The 17,223-nt window shown below is 37.2% G+C and overlaps 1 protein-coding gene across 7 annotated transcripts in view; it reads right to left on the bottom strand.

The window, feature by feature from the left end:
- Window positions 1-17,223, bottom strand: part of INPP4B (inositol polyphosphate-4-phosphatase type II B) — a 312,544-nt gene that overhangs the window by 42,609 nt on the left and 252,712 nt on the right. For all 7 annotated transcript variants that reach the window (XM_050330616.1, XM_050330613.1, XM_050330615.1 and 4 more), the window contains 5 exons: window positions 11,754-11,926; window positions 10,900-11,023; window positions 9,740-9,857; window positions 4,996-5,136; window positions 1,834-1,931 (listed from right to left, as the gene is read on the bottom strand). In XM_050330616.1, coding sequence (XP_050186573.1) covers window positions 1,834-1,931; window positions 4,996-5,136; window positions 9,740-9,857; window positions 10,900-11,023; window positions 11,754-11,926 — 654 coding nt within the window. The remainder of the gene's footprint in view (window positions 1-1,833; window positions 1,932-4,995; window positions 5,137-9,739; window positions 9,858-10,899; window positions 11,024-11,753; window positions 11,927-17,223) is intronic.

Genomic DNA, 17,223 nt, shown 5'->3' with positions numbered 1-17,223 from the left:
AGTGGAAGCAGAAAATTGAATTCTTTAAAATGGAATATATGAATGAAGCAGCAGGCAAGTGAGGCTGCCAAAGGATGGTGGATGCAACAGCCTGGTAAACAGGGCTGTGAGTCCTCAAATTCTGTTGGGCTTTATGAGCACTATTTGAAACTAACAGCTATGGGAACTGGGTTCTGCATTTATTTTATAGCAGAGATTTGGCTCTACAGGAAACTATCTGGAAAGGTGGGAAAAACCATCAAAAAGTCATCAACGCTCTCTCTTGGCTACACCACCAGGGCTGCTGCCAGATTGTATGGAGGTTTATCTTCCAGAGGTGGGGGAACAGGAGAGGGACTGAAGTGCTCCCTCAAAAGAACAAATTGGAGAGCTTCATTTTTTTTCCAGGGAGCTGGTTTGAAAGGCACATTCCTCCAAGGCAAAAGAGTGATTCTGTACAATGGCCGGGAGCTACTGGGAAGGGCAACAGAAACAGCAGGTGCTTTGTGTTCTGAAAACATTTGTACAAATACTCAGATCTTCAAGGTAGAGAAAAATCAAGAAAGTAATAATAACCAGAAAAAGACACTACGAATTAGACAAGCATAGTTCTCAAAAGCCTGCACAGTCTGGAAAAAGTCCAGGAAGATTATGTGGCTCACTAATAATCCTTCAGGAAGACAGCACAAATTTAAATTCTGTTAATGAAAAGCAGGCAATACTATCTGCATGCAAATTTTTGCCTTTATATAATCAAATCCATTTATGAGGCAGCAGGTCTACCTTAGACCTAACCACAAATGAGGTTAGTTTTTTGAGGATATTTTCTTGGCAGGATTCCCCTCAATTAATTACCTAACTTCTTGCATGAGTTTCTCTATAAAAATCCTAGAAATACTAGATCTGTGGGTGGATGGATGGGCATGCTGCCCAACGTTTAGGAACAGAGCTTTCACTTCAAATTAACAAATTAAAATCATCCTGATCTAAAAGATAAACATGTATTCATACACACTGACATAACAAAGCTTTGCACAGGATTTTAACAAGCAGTATTCAACCATGAGCAGTTACACACATCTCCTGCAGGATCACAGATCTTCAGATGCAAAAGATTCAGGTCCCACCCACACAGAAAAAAACCCCAAACCCCAAAAAAACAGAAGAAGCAGAGACCTAAATCCAAGGTGTTTCAAAATCAGGCTGTAAAATCTGCAACATTTGGGACTATACCTATAGTGCAGGCATTAAGACTACTTTAACAGGATTAGATTGATGCAAATCATCTTTTCGATCCTTGCTTTTTACAATGAGAGTAACAGCACAGTAATGTTCATGTTTATGATATCAAATTTCTATAAAATTAGAATACAGGGCCTATTTTAATGAAACCATGTTATTCATATCATTATGATGTGGCTCATTGCTTGTATTTGCATGTGCAGATTTCTCAGTGGTTCACCATCCCTCGGTACAGTTTCAGAATAAGAATAGAGAGAATGACTGAAATGGATGAAAATTCCCACTATTTCTGTACAAATACAGAAGATATTGTCCTCTACTTGAAATATTAAGAAACCTATTATTTTAATAACTTAAAAGAGCTGTTTAGTTGATCATTACTCTGTTTCACTCCCCCTGTAGTTTCTACCGTGGCATTAGGCCTGCAATCCCTCCTGACTTCAGCAGGGCTGTGTACAGGTACAGAATGTTAAACCTTATGGAACAACTTATGGGATGAGACCTTAATCTAAAAACTGAATATTAAAGTTCTGCTTATATTAACTGTCTTATAATCTTTCACCTATCAAAGCTTTCCAAAGCCTTTCGGATATTGCATTATTTTGTACTCACAATCAGGAGGCATTTTTTCCGTAAATAACTTGTAATATTCTTTGAGGAGTTCTAAGTTTTCCTGGTTAATGTTTTCCTGTAAAGTGGTATCTCCAAACCTACAAAAATGCATAATAAATTATTTAAAAATCCACCCAAAACAAAACCACAAACCAAAAGATAAATTACCTTTCAGAATTATTTCTTTGCACAAAGAAATGACTTTAATTTTTTTTATTATTTGTTTGTTCTAGTGTTGAATGTACTAGATTTTATGAAACATACAGTTGCTAAACTCTTGTGTGCTTTGGAACTAATATTTGGGAAATTATGTCATCACTCATGGATAATTCTTCCAAAAATTTAAGAAAGGAGTAATCCATTTACAAGCATGCAATACAGTACATATTCTTTTTGCCTTCAAAAATCCTGAATAGATGAAGAGGCACTTTGAGGGAATTTCAAATGGCAGAGAACACCTACTCCTACATGCTGCTGTTGCTTAGATATAGTAATTTCTACTAGAGCTGGACCATACTGAAGTGATACAAGATGGAAGAGATGCAAGTGTCAGATGGAAAACCTTCTGAAGAACTAATTTACGCTCTGGTCTGAGAATGTTATAAATAGTCAAACTGATTACTCCTCTGGGCCCTTTCTGCCCCACACTGCTCCTGGGCTGTTAGTTATCTTGGTTTCTTGTATCTGAAACTAATGAGAGAACCATTTCTCCTCTGAGCAGTAATTTCACCATTGAACTCCACAGTGTTATGACCCACGGCATAGCTGATTTAAGCTTGCAGCAGCACAGACCTCAGCAGTCACTCCAGAGTGCTGCAGCTGCCTCAGGAGCATGTTCTGGGGTTACTTTCAGCAGTCAAGTTTGCTGGGAAAGCCTCACCCAAATCCTCATTATCCTGCACCTCACAGAAAACCCAGGATGCCATTAAGCTTATCCATGAACTAACTATTGCTATGTAAACAAATATCTTTCTCTCTAAGAACAAGGTTTCTACAACAGTCAAGTTTCACAGAGACTAAAGAACCAAACAATAAATCCCATGGTATCTCTGCTCCAGGAGATATGACTGTAAAGGCAGGAAGGTCCCTTAGGCAGTTAGAGCCAAGTTTTTGCAACTCATCTTTAGAATAGCCTTGAAATGGGGAAAAGGAAATGGAGGAGTACAGGAAGAGAGACATGGACAGGTAACTGAGAAATTCAGAGAGAGTAAAGGGTACACAAATCAGAAGATACAAATATACTGCTACATCATGCACAAGTGAAGCAAATATTTAAATGGGTCAAAGAGAGAAAGAAAAAGAAAAGGTTTGGGTGCTTTCTCAGTAGTCATTGCTGCAGTGCCACATGAGAATGTTTCTCTGAAATCAGATAAATTCTCAAGTGTACTTTATTGAAAAAAGGGGATGTTTTCACCTAATAGAGTAAAATTTGCTAGAAAATTACACAGAAATGTATTTCTATTCTCATGTTCTTTATCCCACAAAAAACTCTGTATTTTTTACCAAAAAGCATATGAGGTGTTTCCAATCTCACAGACAAATGTGTAACATTAGAAGTTATGTAATATTTGTAATTAAGGTAATAGCAGACTGTAAATGCATGCAGGAAAGTTCTTTCTGCATTGAATAATCCAACTTGATTTGCCTGATCGATATTATTACATATCTATATTTATAAACATGCAGATATTCTTTTTTTTTCATTCAAGTCTTTCTTTGTGCATAATGCAAAATCACCACGGTGAACATTCTTCCTGCCACTTGACCTGCAAGCCAGACATCTTTTCAGACTGACTCCTGTACAAGTTCCCAGATAACCAGGCGGTTTCTAAATCTTAATTTCAGAAATCTTTCTTCAGAAAATTTGTTGCACACAATCCTTCCTGCCTATCCCACCCATGTAAGCTGTCATGAACTTGTTTCTTGGTTACTGCAAAGTCCTTTTTCTCTGATTTTGGAAAAATGACTGTGTCCTAGTCACAACTGTCATGACTGATTTTGTTGCTTTCATACATTATCACCCTGGGCATGTCTCTTCTCTCAGCATTTTTTTTTTATGGCATCCAGAGTAAGCTATTTTCATTTTCAAGAATCTTCTAAGTTCTTTAAGCAACTATTCAACTCTTTCAGCAGTAAAATGCCAGGTTTTACTGTCTTTTGATTCAGTTTGTCCCCCATTTCAATTTTCTACCTAAATTTTCTCACACATCACTCAGTTTTGAGAAGTCTCCCATACACATAAACATCTACAAAGCTATCTACTGGCATTCCTTAGTAGTCTCCCTTAAAAAACTGATTTTACTTGGCTGCCTACAAAGAACAGGAGGTGAAACTCCTGTTGTGCTTAACTTCTTGTCTATTGTTCAGGTCAAGGGCTTCTCACTGTCTCCCTCTATTTCCCCAGAAATGCTTTTGCTTTTGAGCTCGTAGTGAATGCAATCTAAAGATATGTATTATGTCTTTTGGATGTTCTGTTAATAAAACCAGTTTAAAAAAAGAAGAAAAAAAAAAGTACCTTATTTCTGCTGACACCCACCTTGTAGTTTTAGCATTGCACAAACATGGTAATTTAACATGATCGACTGATACCCTTCTCTTAGAAGAGGAAATGAATAGGTTGGTGAAACCTTGGGTTTTATCATACTAATTAATTAGTTTCCAGCAATCCTTTCAGAGGAGTAATAGCAGTAGTTAGTTAGTAGTAGTATGTTTCTACAAACATACTACTAAAAGCCCTAATGAGCTGAGTAAAATTGTCTCTACCCAGCTTACAACTTGTCCAGCATCTTCAACCTCACCTTTAAGATGTAAGAATTCTGAATTTTCACACCCTTTCTTGAGAATTTCAGAGTACTGTATACCAACAGTATATTCTACATCTGTGAGACAGAATTCCATTTTCTATCTGCATCCATAAGAAACTTGGCACTGACTGTGTGAAATGAAGCCCTTCATACGGTCATATCTTCACTTGGACTCTCATTGTTCTGCACTGCTTCATCACTTGTGTTTATTTCCTTTAATGCCTATTAAAATACACACTGAGTAAATGTGAAAAGGTCCAAGAGCAAATAACAAAAAAAGATTTATTTCTAATCCTGAGAGATATCCTGTACTAGCATGGAGTACTTGGACAGAAAATGAAACGTGACTTTTTCTTACCTCTCTGCGAGTGTTTGCTGTTCATTGATTCCAACATTAAAGAGTACTGGATACATGCGAAGAAGCTTTCCTTCTTTAATCTCTTGTGGCAGCAACTCAAACATCTTTGCTGGAAGCTGGATCTCTATAATGTAATGTTCACTAGGAAAAATAAAAAGAAGAATAAGGATGGGAATATTGATTGGTTTGCCTAAAATGATCTTCCTAAATGATAGAGAACACGTAGACTTATAAATTATTTCCTCCCTTTTTCCTTTAACTGAACCATAAAATGGGATGGTTCAGCTTGCTTCTTTTAAGAGCATAACCAAGTTATTAAAAAAAGGCAGGTATATATAACTATATACTCTTGATACTGACTTTACTGAAGTGAAAACAGGACTTATGATGAAAGCAGTAAAAAAGTCCTCTGCTACCAAAATATCAAAGAACACCTCAACCCTTAAAATGCATCTTGATGGGAGTTACTAAAACAACTTTCTTCCAAAGTAACAACTTGATCCTGTATCCACTGTAAAAGTAATATTCACAAAAACCCAAGGTAAAATTCCTATTTTCTTCAGTGGCTGGATTTTCTCCCCGGGGATTGAAAGCATCACTAATAACAAAATTGACTCTGTGAAGATAATAATTGAAGGCTCATTACCCAAACACTAATCCTATTTTAGGAGAAGGGATATGATATATAGCAGTTCTGGCTTTATGTTTGTGCTTGGCCTGACTTCATGAAAAATGTGCTACTTTGGCTGCCAGACCAAATTCTGATCATGGGGAAGCCTCAAGTTGAACTTCTCCTGTCTTTGAGGGGTGATGCCTGACCCCACAACAGAAATAAGGGCATACTGGTAAACTTAGTTTTTATTAGCTTTCTTTTCATTATTAGAGCAATCAGACTAATCAACAAAGAACAGACTAGAAGCAAATGCATTTGTCTCCAGGATTTGGCATTTTGATCTCCGGGCTGACTGATAACAAAGACTGACATTTTCTCTCCTGCAGAGCACATTTGGCATACCACACCACCAAGAGCTGTAACAGCAGAAGAAGGGAAGGAAGATCCATATCCTACCTACAGAAACCAGGCCAAGGAAGTCACACAACTTTTGTATGCGAATTTAAAAAGGATAACTGCTTGCACCTCTTAAAATAATCTATCATGAAATCTCTACAGTCCTTATTTTAATCAGTTGTGTGCTTGCTAAAGAATTAAAATACCATCTGGATTACCACATGGAGAATCTGGGGAGAAAAGGCAGAAAACCTTGAAGAAAAAGGTCAGTTTCTACAGAGGCTCTGACCCCTTGGCAAGCTTGAGGGATGAGTGGCACTAGCTCAAGTGTTTGGATAAACAGGTTCCACTTAGAAGAGCTAATGGTTTAAACTATGTCCTGCTCATATAACTGAGAACAAAATAAAATAGTTCTAGTGCAGACCTAGGACTTCAATATTAGTGCATTCAGCTAGGGTAACAGCATACCCTTCTGTACAGGCTAGAACCAGTATGTAACCTTAGAGTAAATCCCACATGTTCCCTGCTGAGAGAGAGTGTCAGTCCTGAATGGAGGATACATGTCTCAGGGAGGGGGAAGGAAAACCAAAACAGCTGTAGTCCCCAGATAAGTCTTTTTGGTTTGTGTTTTGTTTAATTAATTCACCCGTATAAAAGAAGGAGGAAAAAGGACAGTAAGTAACATGGTTCCAGTGATGCCTGTGTTCATTCTCAGCCAGTACGTGAGCACTCCTGGCTGCTGTCAAGTGCTACTAGAACATTTTTCTGTGACAGAGTGCTTCGATGAGGCTGAGAAGAAATGTTGGTTTAGTGTAATTCAGAGTGCATATACTACTGAATCAAAATGCCACCAAATCCCTGCATTGCTACATTTCACTACCCACAAAATCACTACAAATCTCGATGTGTGAAAGAACACTGAGAAATGCTGACCTTTAGGCATGATAAATTAGCATCAGTACAATTTGAGAGTTTCCCTTTGTCCTTTTTTTTTTTTTTTTTCTTTTTTAAAAACTCTTTTTGAAGTCTCAGAGAATCCTTGGTAACTTTAAAAAAATCTGTTACCAACTGCAAAATGAAAATAATCCATTTCTGATCATGTAAGGAAAAGGCTATCAAGTTGTGACAGAGCTGCCTAGAAAGTCCAGGAATGCTACTAAAGTAAGGTAGGGAAAATAAAAAAAGAATTCAAAGTACTGAAATCTGGAGGACTTGTTCGACATTAGTTTACCAAAGATCTTACAGGTCTATGATTCTAATTAAACAAGAAACATTTATATAGCAGTACATTTTATTGTCATACGCTTTCTCTCTTTTACAGCTAGATTCAGTGCAGGGCTATCAGGTGATTTTGGCATGAGATGAATAAGGTGGCTACAACATTTTCTAATGGGAAGGAAAACTAAGTTAATTACTTTTAACATTTCATGATCTTTCTGGAAAACAGCGGAGAAATCAAGAATATTTTAAGAGAGTAAATAATAAATCATCATCTCTTTCAGAACAAATTGCATAAATTTAGGTCTTAAATATTTAAATTTTTATGATTTATCTAAACAGGACTGCTTAAAAATATCTCTCTCTAACTTTGCCATGTTCTCTAATATTTGTTATCACATATGGAGATAGACAAACACTTGCAGACCTGTCAGAAGGTTTCTAAAAATTGCCATGTTGCTCAGAGCCCCATCCAACTTGGCCTTGAGCATTTCCAGGGATGGAGCATCAACAACTTCACTGGGCAACCTGTGCCAGTGCCTCCCCATTCTCACAGTAAAGAATTTCTTCCTAACATCTAATCTAAACTCACCCTCTTGCAGTTTAAAGCCATTGTCTCTTGTCCTATCACTACATTGGATATTAGGAAAAGGTTCTTCAGCCAGAGAGGGGTTTGATACTCCCCAGGGAAGTAATCACAGCATCAAGTCTGACAGGATTGAAGAAGCATTTGGATGATGCTCTCAAACACACGGGTGTGATTCCTGGGGATGTCCTGTGCAGGGCCAGGAGTTGGACTCAGTGATCCTTGTGGGTCCCTTCCAACTCAGTATATTCTGTGATTCTGTGATTCTGTACAGAATTTTCAAAAAGTGCATGTTTTTGCCTATAATAAAAGAATGTGAGTTCCTGAACAGAACTTCACCCAGATGGTCGAGGTCAGCCACCCACACCAGCAGGTGAGTGCACTGCTAGTCAATGCCATGCACTCTGGATTGATTTTTTTGGTGCACACAGAATCTCAGGCTTAAGCACTTCCCTAGAAAAAACAATTTTAAGTTAATACCCTGACTCTTCAAGATAAGAATTTGTAGTTTGATTTTCTTTCTTAGTCTCATTCTATTGAGTCACACCGTATAACAACCAAAATGATCTAAAAATTGTAGTGTTCTTAAACATTAATTAGAAAATGTCTAGGTTTTTCACTGTCTTCTCTTTTTACAGTTGACTTCCAATGCTGTCTGATGGGAGCAGTCTCATCACAGCTCTAAGAGGGATGGGGCTTCTCCACATAAGCCTTACAGATTTTATTTTCTTTCTGATACCAATTCCATCCAGTGAATACCTGTCAGTAACTACAGTACAGCAATCACAGGTTGTAACTCTTCTTCCTAAAGACTGACAACTCCAGCAATCCAGAATGCCTGAGGCATCATAAAGCTCAGGTGTCTTTCAAACCCAGGACCTCCTGGTGTGACAGTTCAGTATTCTGCATAGATGGCAGCAAGCCAGTAAACGTAGCTGCTGGATTTTTCACAATTTTTGACTGCTGTGATTTACAAAGGATGTATTTCTTCTGTTTTATCTGCACACCATAATTATTCTTAATTATTCCCAATGTGTTGCCTATCATACTCCAGCCTTCCTGCTATTTATTTCAATCCTTTCTCAGAAGGCCCATAGGATGGGAGTGAATCATCCAGAATAATTAAGTAAATCAGTGGTGAAAGGCCCCTTCAGAGGAAACATATATTTTCTAAAAGTCGCTGCTTTTAGCTGAATTTAATTTACAGTCATCTTAAGAATAACGATACTATTCAGGAAGTGAGTTCTGCAAAAGCAAAAACATTTGGAGCCTCAGACTAGAAAAATAATGAGGATGAAAAATCCATCCCAATCTTGTTAACCCTCCAGTAGCCACAATTAATGAAGTATTTCAGTTTATATCCTGATATTCAGCAGTGCTGATGTGAGATTAATAAAGTATTAGTGGCTTCGTGCAAGGATTTCTAAGGTTGTGTATGTCCTGTGCGATTTCAGCAGCTAAGATAGGCTTCATTTTACAAAAGTGACCATGACTAAGTTTTGGCATCCAAGTTTTCTGGTTTCCATCTTAAAACAATCAAGGCTTAACTCTTTGAATTGTAATTTCATTTGTCACACTGAAATACAAGTTCTGGACACTTCAAAGCCAAAGTTCCTCAGTTAGAGGCAACTTTTCTAAATAATGACCTTGTCACTTGTCTCTGATTCAGTATCTATGTATGAAAAATGCACCAGCAACTCTGCACAACCCAGGCATTGCTTTGATTAATTTGTATTAGAAACTGTCACTTCTAGCTTTTCATCGGCTTTAAAAATCCCTTCTACCTCATTACCCCTCCATTTACCTTCTGAAAAGTAGAACTACCACACTCTCCATATAATGGAATTCAGCAACAAGAAAACTGTTATCTGGCTTCCATGAGATTAAAACTGTAGCTTTGTTTCCTGGGCTCCAGGAAACAAAGTTCTTACCGCCTGCCAGTTATAATAGGCAAAAAATCTTCTGATTTGGCTTCAATGACTTTAAACATTACTTTCTGCAAATCTGAAATGCCCACAGCCATGTCTTCCAGCATCCCTGCTTCTTCACCTACATGGAAAGATTAAAGAGGTTATTAGCAGAGTTGACAGATCAGTCACTGTATAGGTTATAGTAAAGCAATATGAGGATTATATTTTCCAGTCTGTGCATCTAAAAATCACAGCCCTAAATCCACATTAAAGTACCCTACATATAAACAGGTTGAATTTTAGAACTGCTGACAATTCTGTGGTTTAAATGATGAGTATTAAGCATCTCTGAAAATCAGCCCCTTCTATATGTGCATGGAATAACATCAGAAAAGCCATTTTTGGCCATTCTGAAAGTGTTTTTAAAGACTGTCCTGCCGATGGAGGACAAAGGTTTTGAGAATAACAACAACGAGCATCATGGAAAAGGGATCATGACAGCAATCTCCGAGTGAGAAACTAAAATTGCCTGCATTAAAGAGCTGCACAAATGCAAAATACATCCACTTTCGTCAAAATTTCTGTTTTGGGGAAAGATTCCTATACATCTAGTTCAAAGTATTTTGAAATACAAGGTAGTTTCCCCCTCCAAATGTCCTTTTTAGTACCTATCGAATAATGGTATCTGTAACAAACTAGGAATCAAACAGTTTTCAAGCTATCTTCACTGGTGTGGTCAGGACAGAGGCTGATAGAGGCAGCAGTTGTTTAAATCTGCTGCTTGGATTAGCTTTATAAATCTGGTACTTTGGGTCAGGTCAAATGCCTATACAAAAGAAGAGAGTTCTTATTAATCCCAGAAGTTGCACTAGCTGTACTGAGGAAGGAGTCTTCTGTAATAATGACAATGTAGTTGAGCATTCTGCATGGACTAATTAGCAGTTAGTGTTCTCAGAGGAACTGAGAATAAAACAGATGAGTAATTTTTGGTGCAGAACTGACAACACAGTATCAATGACTTCAGCTGTGCCATTATATGGAAGTCTGCTGTCTCCAAAGGATAATATTTGTTGATTAAACAAGTCAAATTACTGGAAACTGAACAGAGGTTAAAATAAGAACTTCCTGAGTAAACTTCTGGTCTGGATGCATAAGGAACTTTGTCCAAGAACAATACTTACTGTATGTACTAAGGAGTCCTTCATATTGCACGAGCAATCCAACAGTATGAAGCTGTTGTAAAAATCCTTGATCATGTAAACCTGTGTGCAATTTGATTATAAACCCACAGACCAATCCAGCGAGCTATAAAGACAATTAAAAAATGTGAAATTAAGAGGTGTACTGTTACAAGATAGTTAAAATGAGGCTTGCTACCATTATATACAACGGAGGTAACATTTAGGTATTTGAGAAAACAGCATAGATGTGTTTAGTGACTATATACACGACTTCATAATAATATTTTATTAATGCACTTTTTGTGTGTATAAAGCAGTGAAATACTCCCTTAATTTATATTAGTTAAGCTTCATTTGTTTTGTGGGGCTGTGTGTTATTTACACTGACATAAGTGAGACCAGAACCTCTGTTGCCAGGCTATAAATACACTCTGTGAATTATGATGGATAATCTAGAGGTCCCTTCTAACTCTAACAATTCTGTGATTCTGAATAGCAGCAAGTAATACTCAAGGCTAGACTTGAGAAGTATATAATCTAGGAAGTCTAGAAACAGCTTTATGGATCCTTCTTTGTGCAAAAGGGAGAAAAGACAACTTATTCCAGTTAATTGCAGAGCTGCTTCTGTGATTCAGTGATACAATTACTATGGATTTACTATTCATTTCCCTATCACATTATAAAATATTTAGGTGAATGTCATGGAAAATAGATGAAAAAGTTGTGTGAAGTTGGAAAAAGAAAAAAACAAACAAACAAAAAACATCAAAAAAAAGGAAACCACAGAATGGCTGGAATGAACAGCACGCTTAATTACAACAACAATAGGAAATAAGTGACACAAGACAACCTACTGCTTGACTAAAGACGATGTCTCTCCTTAGGGTCAGCATCAAACACTGTGGCAAACCACAGGCAAGTTCCTGGAGCAGAACAAAGGCCATCGACTGCTTCGCCCTGGTCACCACCTCTCCCATGCAGTCCTTCAGCGTAATCACCAGCGGATAAAGTTGTTCGTACCAGTCACCTGGAACAAGGCACATCAACCGTTCCAAAATGGAAAACTTGCAGTGAAAAATCCTTTTCTGCATGGAAAGAGGGCTTGCAGCAGCTTTGTAGATCATCCTACACTTTAAAATGACCCTACTGCTCTATCCTAACCTTTATGGTACAATAAATGCCACCGGAGAACAGGCTTAGAGGTAGGACTAAATCCCTGGCCTGAATCCAACTACATCCCGAAACAATAAATTTTTCTAACAGTCCTAACATCTCTGTAAAACTTGTATTTCAGTGCCATAAACAGATCATACAGTGGAAATTCATTTTGCACAAGATGAACACATTCTTTCCAGGACTGACAATGGGCTATATAAGAAATGAATAGCATCAAAACCCCAAAAAAGTGGGGAGAAGAACCTATATTTAAGAAAAAGTGGGTGCTGGAAGGCAAAACAGTGGGTAAATGGAAGGATATTACCTGCTTAATGAACAGGTTGGAAAAATAATAATCTTCAGGTCACATTCGTTTTCTTTTAGCTTCTCTCTATATTGTTCTCTTTAAATATTTAGAGATATTGAACTAACTTTTTTAGCTACTTGAGCAGAGAGATTTAAAACTATTTCAAAACATGTTTTGCTCTTAAAATAATTGCTAGGAATATCAGAAAAAACAAACCAGTGAAATGCTTGAAAGATGGGACTCCTTAATACATTACAAATGAAACAAAGTGCTAACTAGGAATGAGGGGAAATCAGAACAGTTTATACAAATTGACCCAGTTATCCAAGCTGTTCCCAAATTTTACAGAATTTCATAAAGTCAGACCTGCCTTGTAGTTGCAAAATGGCTTTGCCTACCCCCTAAGCTGAGTAAATAATAAAACCAACTAACCAAATCACCCTCCTTCAGAATCTTACATCTCAGTTTCATTGATATAGTTTAAAACAAAAAAAAGAAATCAACAGTCCAGAAGAACCTATATAAAAATTTGGAATGTAACTGACTTAATACAGTTCATTGCTGGCTCATATTTTCTGTAATTAAGAATCAATGATAATTCAAATCTGTTCCATTTAAACTGTGATTAGGTGCAAGACAGCAGCATGTTGTTTCAGGTAACATTCTGAGTCAGGCCAGTGAAAGACTCATTAGGACAGAGGTTCTTTAGGCAGGAAGACATAGCTGTTGCAATGTCAATTTGGCTAATCTTCAGAAAAATATGTAAATTAATAAAAGTGTAGCCAAGAAGACTGGAGAGAACTTCAAAAGCCAGGAGAAACAGCAAAAAATAAGGTACAGGAAAGAGGAACAGGGGCAGAGCAGTCACAGAGTTCCTGAGTTCCTTTGCAAATAATGTCTCTGTGGTCAGACAACACGTGTTTTAACACAGTCATACATATTTAAGCATGAGTAATACAGACTGAAGAACTGTTCCCTGGAAAACAGCAGCTATCAAGTGAAAGCCATCACGAACAAAACAGGCCATAAGCCATCCCCAGGTTACATACTCGAGCAAAAAGAGGTGATTTTATACATGCCATTGACTAATGGAGTGCTGATACACCACATGCCAAGGTCTGGTGTACACATTTTAAAGAGACTGCTGAAAAAATGGAGGAGAGTTACCAAGATTTAGAGTTTAGTCTCCTTAAGCTGATGAAAAAGGGTGAGCAGTAACTTGATTTCCCTTCTTCAGGAGGAGAAAATAACAAGTACTAACAGGGGTGTTTATTCCAGGGAATAAAAGCAAAAGAACAACAAAAGGCCAGAGGTTACTGCAAGACACAGTTGAATTTAGAAATAAGGGAGACAACAAGGTGTGACATACTGGAAGACAGACTAGATAGACCAGGCAATCTAAACTCTCCTTTCAAGTCTTAAATTACAGTAATTTATTAAATTAATCAATAAACATATGCAAATAAAAGCAACTACAGCAAAATAAGATCAAAAGACTTAATGTACACTGAACCAATGAGCAGAGTTGTATGTGATAAGAATAGAGTCTGTTATCTGCTTCTGATTTGAGCAAATAAACAAAAAAGATCATACTTGGCCACTTGAAAGTTGACTTGAGGGTACAGCGAATAGACATCTGTTCCACTTTCACAGGAAAGCAGAGTTGGCTACAGACACAGCCAGGGATCTTGTAAGTATACTCTGACAGTCAGGGCAAGAGAAAAAGCTGAATTTCTAAAACTAACAACACTTTGTAAACCTGCTATTACAATTCCAGATTATATGGATAGAGCTAAAGAGCTTTTCTGACACTCTTTTTCATAAAAGAAGAGAATTTAGTGATAGGTCAAGGGGAAAAGGATCCAAACCAAAAGGCTGTAGGTTTGACTAGATACTAGGAAAAAATTCTTTACTGTGAGGGTGGTGAGGAACTTGCACAGGTTGCCCATAGAAGTTGTGGATTCCCCATCCCTGAAAGTGTTCAAGGCCAGGTTGGACAAGGCTCTGAGCAAACTGGTCTAGTGAAAGTTGTGCCTGCCCATGGCAGGTGGGTTGGAACTAACTGACCTTTAAGGTCCCTTCCAAACCAACCTACTCTGTGATTCTATGAACAGAGGGGATCACATACTGGCCACAAGTCACACAACACTTAGATCTGTTTCTACTGAGCTACCACTTAACCAACCCATCTGCACTGAGTATTTCTGCTCCTTTAGGAACATAACTTTGTACGTGTCCTTACTGAACTGCATCCTAATATTTCAGCTCTCCATTTCATCAAGATCCATTCTAATCCTGCTCCCATGGTGCTTAAAGTATCTCCCAGCTTTAAGCATCTGCAAATTTTATAAGCATCATCCATATTTCATAAGCCAAGTCAGTAATGAAAATATTGAATAATACCGGACCCAGATCAAATGTAAGTGGATTCTCCTTCATGCAGCCTTCCAGGTTGGCAGTAAACAACTGATAACTACCTTCTATTATGATTTTACAAATTATTTTGCTCATATCTTGTGGTAGCTTCAAGATAATTTTCTCACAACAATTTTTGAGGAGAGGCGACGTGTCTGGAATACTAACTTACTAACACAAGTAATTTTTGTCTGTAATAGTTACATTAAAAAGCAATTTGAAGATTTGAAATTCTCAAGGCTGTTTTTTCATTTGAGGACATTCCAACTAAATTTATTAAAAATAAATCCAACTGAGTATTTAATGTTCCAAGGAATACAGAGCTTCACTTACATATGTATTTGGTTTTTATGAAAACAATAAAAATTTTAAGTTTGTAGAAAACCTTATCCCTAGTGACTGAGGAAAGATAAATAGTCATAGAATATAAGTAGAGTTGTACATGTCAAAAAAAATGAAGATAACCCTTGCATGTTTTCCATAACAATCACCTACTCCTTGTTCACACTGAAAATTCTTGATCCCAATTAATAAGGATGTCCAGTCCCCAGAAGGTGGAGCTAGTTGGCAAATCTGAGAGGGATTGCATTGTTTCTTGAAATAAAAGAATGTTTATGAATGGACAAGAATATTCTCATGTTTATCCTTTTATTTTAATTAAAATAAGAGGTGTACCACAGACTGAGGTCTCAGAAAACTCTAGGAATAAAACAAGTATAGGTGCTTAATTTCTGGTGTGTTAACATCACTATGTACCACTTGTTATGCATGATATCCTGTTGTAAATACTCCAGCAAGAATATAAATCAGGTCATTCATTAACAATGCACAAAGTTCCAAAAATCCAACAGAAGGACCTAGTTATAAGCAAATACTGCAGCTTATAAGTTGTTCCTTGAAACTGAGTACTGTGAAACTGAAGTTTATAAAGTAAACTGAAAAACCACACTGTATTTTGAAGCTTATAAGTACATTCAGTAGATTTTAGAAAACACAAGCGATAAATATGGAATATTAATAAAATTTATAAAGAAATATTATTTGTAAAGGGAGCTTTAAAATCGTGGTCTAAATTCAGATTTAGATTATCCTCATCTAACTTGCCACAACATTGCTGACGTGAGAGGATGCTGCTTGGTTCTGAGCTTCTGCTGACATGCAGGAGTAAAGGAGTTCTTCTACAGGGACTGATGATACCTTTGCAGAATCACTTCAGGAATGGAATAGTAGAAATTATTGTTTCTGTGTTTAACACATTCACTGACTCACACGCATATTGACACTTCAGTTGTCAAATTTCTTTTCAATTAAAATAGCAAGATTTGCTTCCACAACACAGTGGAAAATCCTCTGAAGAAAGATGAAGAATTAAGTGAATGAGTAAACATCTCAAAAAAGACATTAGGAGCAAGAGCAGAAGCAACAAGGAGACTCCAGGATGAGTTTCAGGTCACTAAAATGACAAGGGCAGTTTGGAATATTTAGCATTCAAACAAAAGTGTCAAAGCCTACTGAGGAAACTCAATCCAAAAACTGTGCTACTCAGCCACTGGAAAAGAAACTAAAGGCATAAACACCAATCATATTAAAAAGGAAGGATGAAATAAAAAAAAAAATAGCACCACTACTATGCAGTTAGTGTAAGATTAAAACAAAAGAGTATGTTCAGCAAAGCATTGAGCAAATATTCTACATCATTGCTAAGAGAGTTGTGGCAGTTCAGTCTGTGACAGGATTTGCCCTTTGGTTGCTGGAAAATGCCCTTCAGTCCCATGTTCCCTTAATCAACATGCCTGCACAGGCAAATGACCTGCTTAGCACTCCGCTAGTCAGATCTGCATGCTCATATTCAAGTCGCAGTATGTCAAACTGCATGTTAAATTTGATAAAGTTTGGCAGAAGAGCAAGCTCCTGCTCTTTTCAAAGTCAGGCTCCACTGAAGTGCTTATTAAAACATGCTGGTAACCAAAGAGGAAAAGCTCTAATGCTTTGGAATAGCACTCCTATCTCCTTTTGCCCTGGCAACAGAGGTGCCTGCGCCACCTAAAATCAATGGATGGCTTCAAGTCACCTCAAAACTTAAATCCTATGAAGTTAAAAACTAAGCATGAAATTAAAAGCAGAAGAAAGTACAACACTGTACTTTTAAAGGAATGGAGGGCACTACAGACAAATGGTAATGAATATAACAGCAGCTACCCATGAGACAACTTTTCACTAATCACCTATTCCCTTACTACCTGAACATACAAATAATGAACAACAGAATTGAAATAACAGAGGTAAAAAACCATAAATGAGTTGCCCTGATATCTCAAATTGAACATTAGACAAACTCTGATTTAAGGAAAAAAAGGAGGCAAATCAAACCAACCAACAGAGAACAGCAATAAATGCTTCATTCAAAACAGCTAGTGGAAACAGAACGAAATAACTAACCCAGAATC

This window comes from Myiozetetes cayanensis, unplaced genomic scaffold (genome assembly GCF_022539395.1).
Source record: "Myiozetetes cayanensis isolate MyiCay16 unplaced genomic scaffold, myiCay2020 scf42, whole genome shotgun sequence".
NCBI lineage: Eukaryota > Metazoa > Chordata > Aves > Passeriformes > Tyrannidae > Myiozetetes > Myiozetetes cayanensis.
Note: the sequence above shows the minus strand (reverse complement) of the source record. Positions and strands in the feature narration are given on the sequence as shown.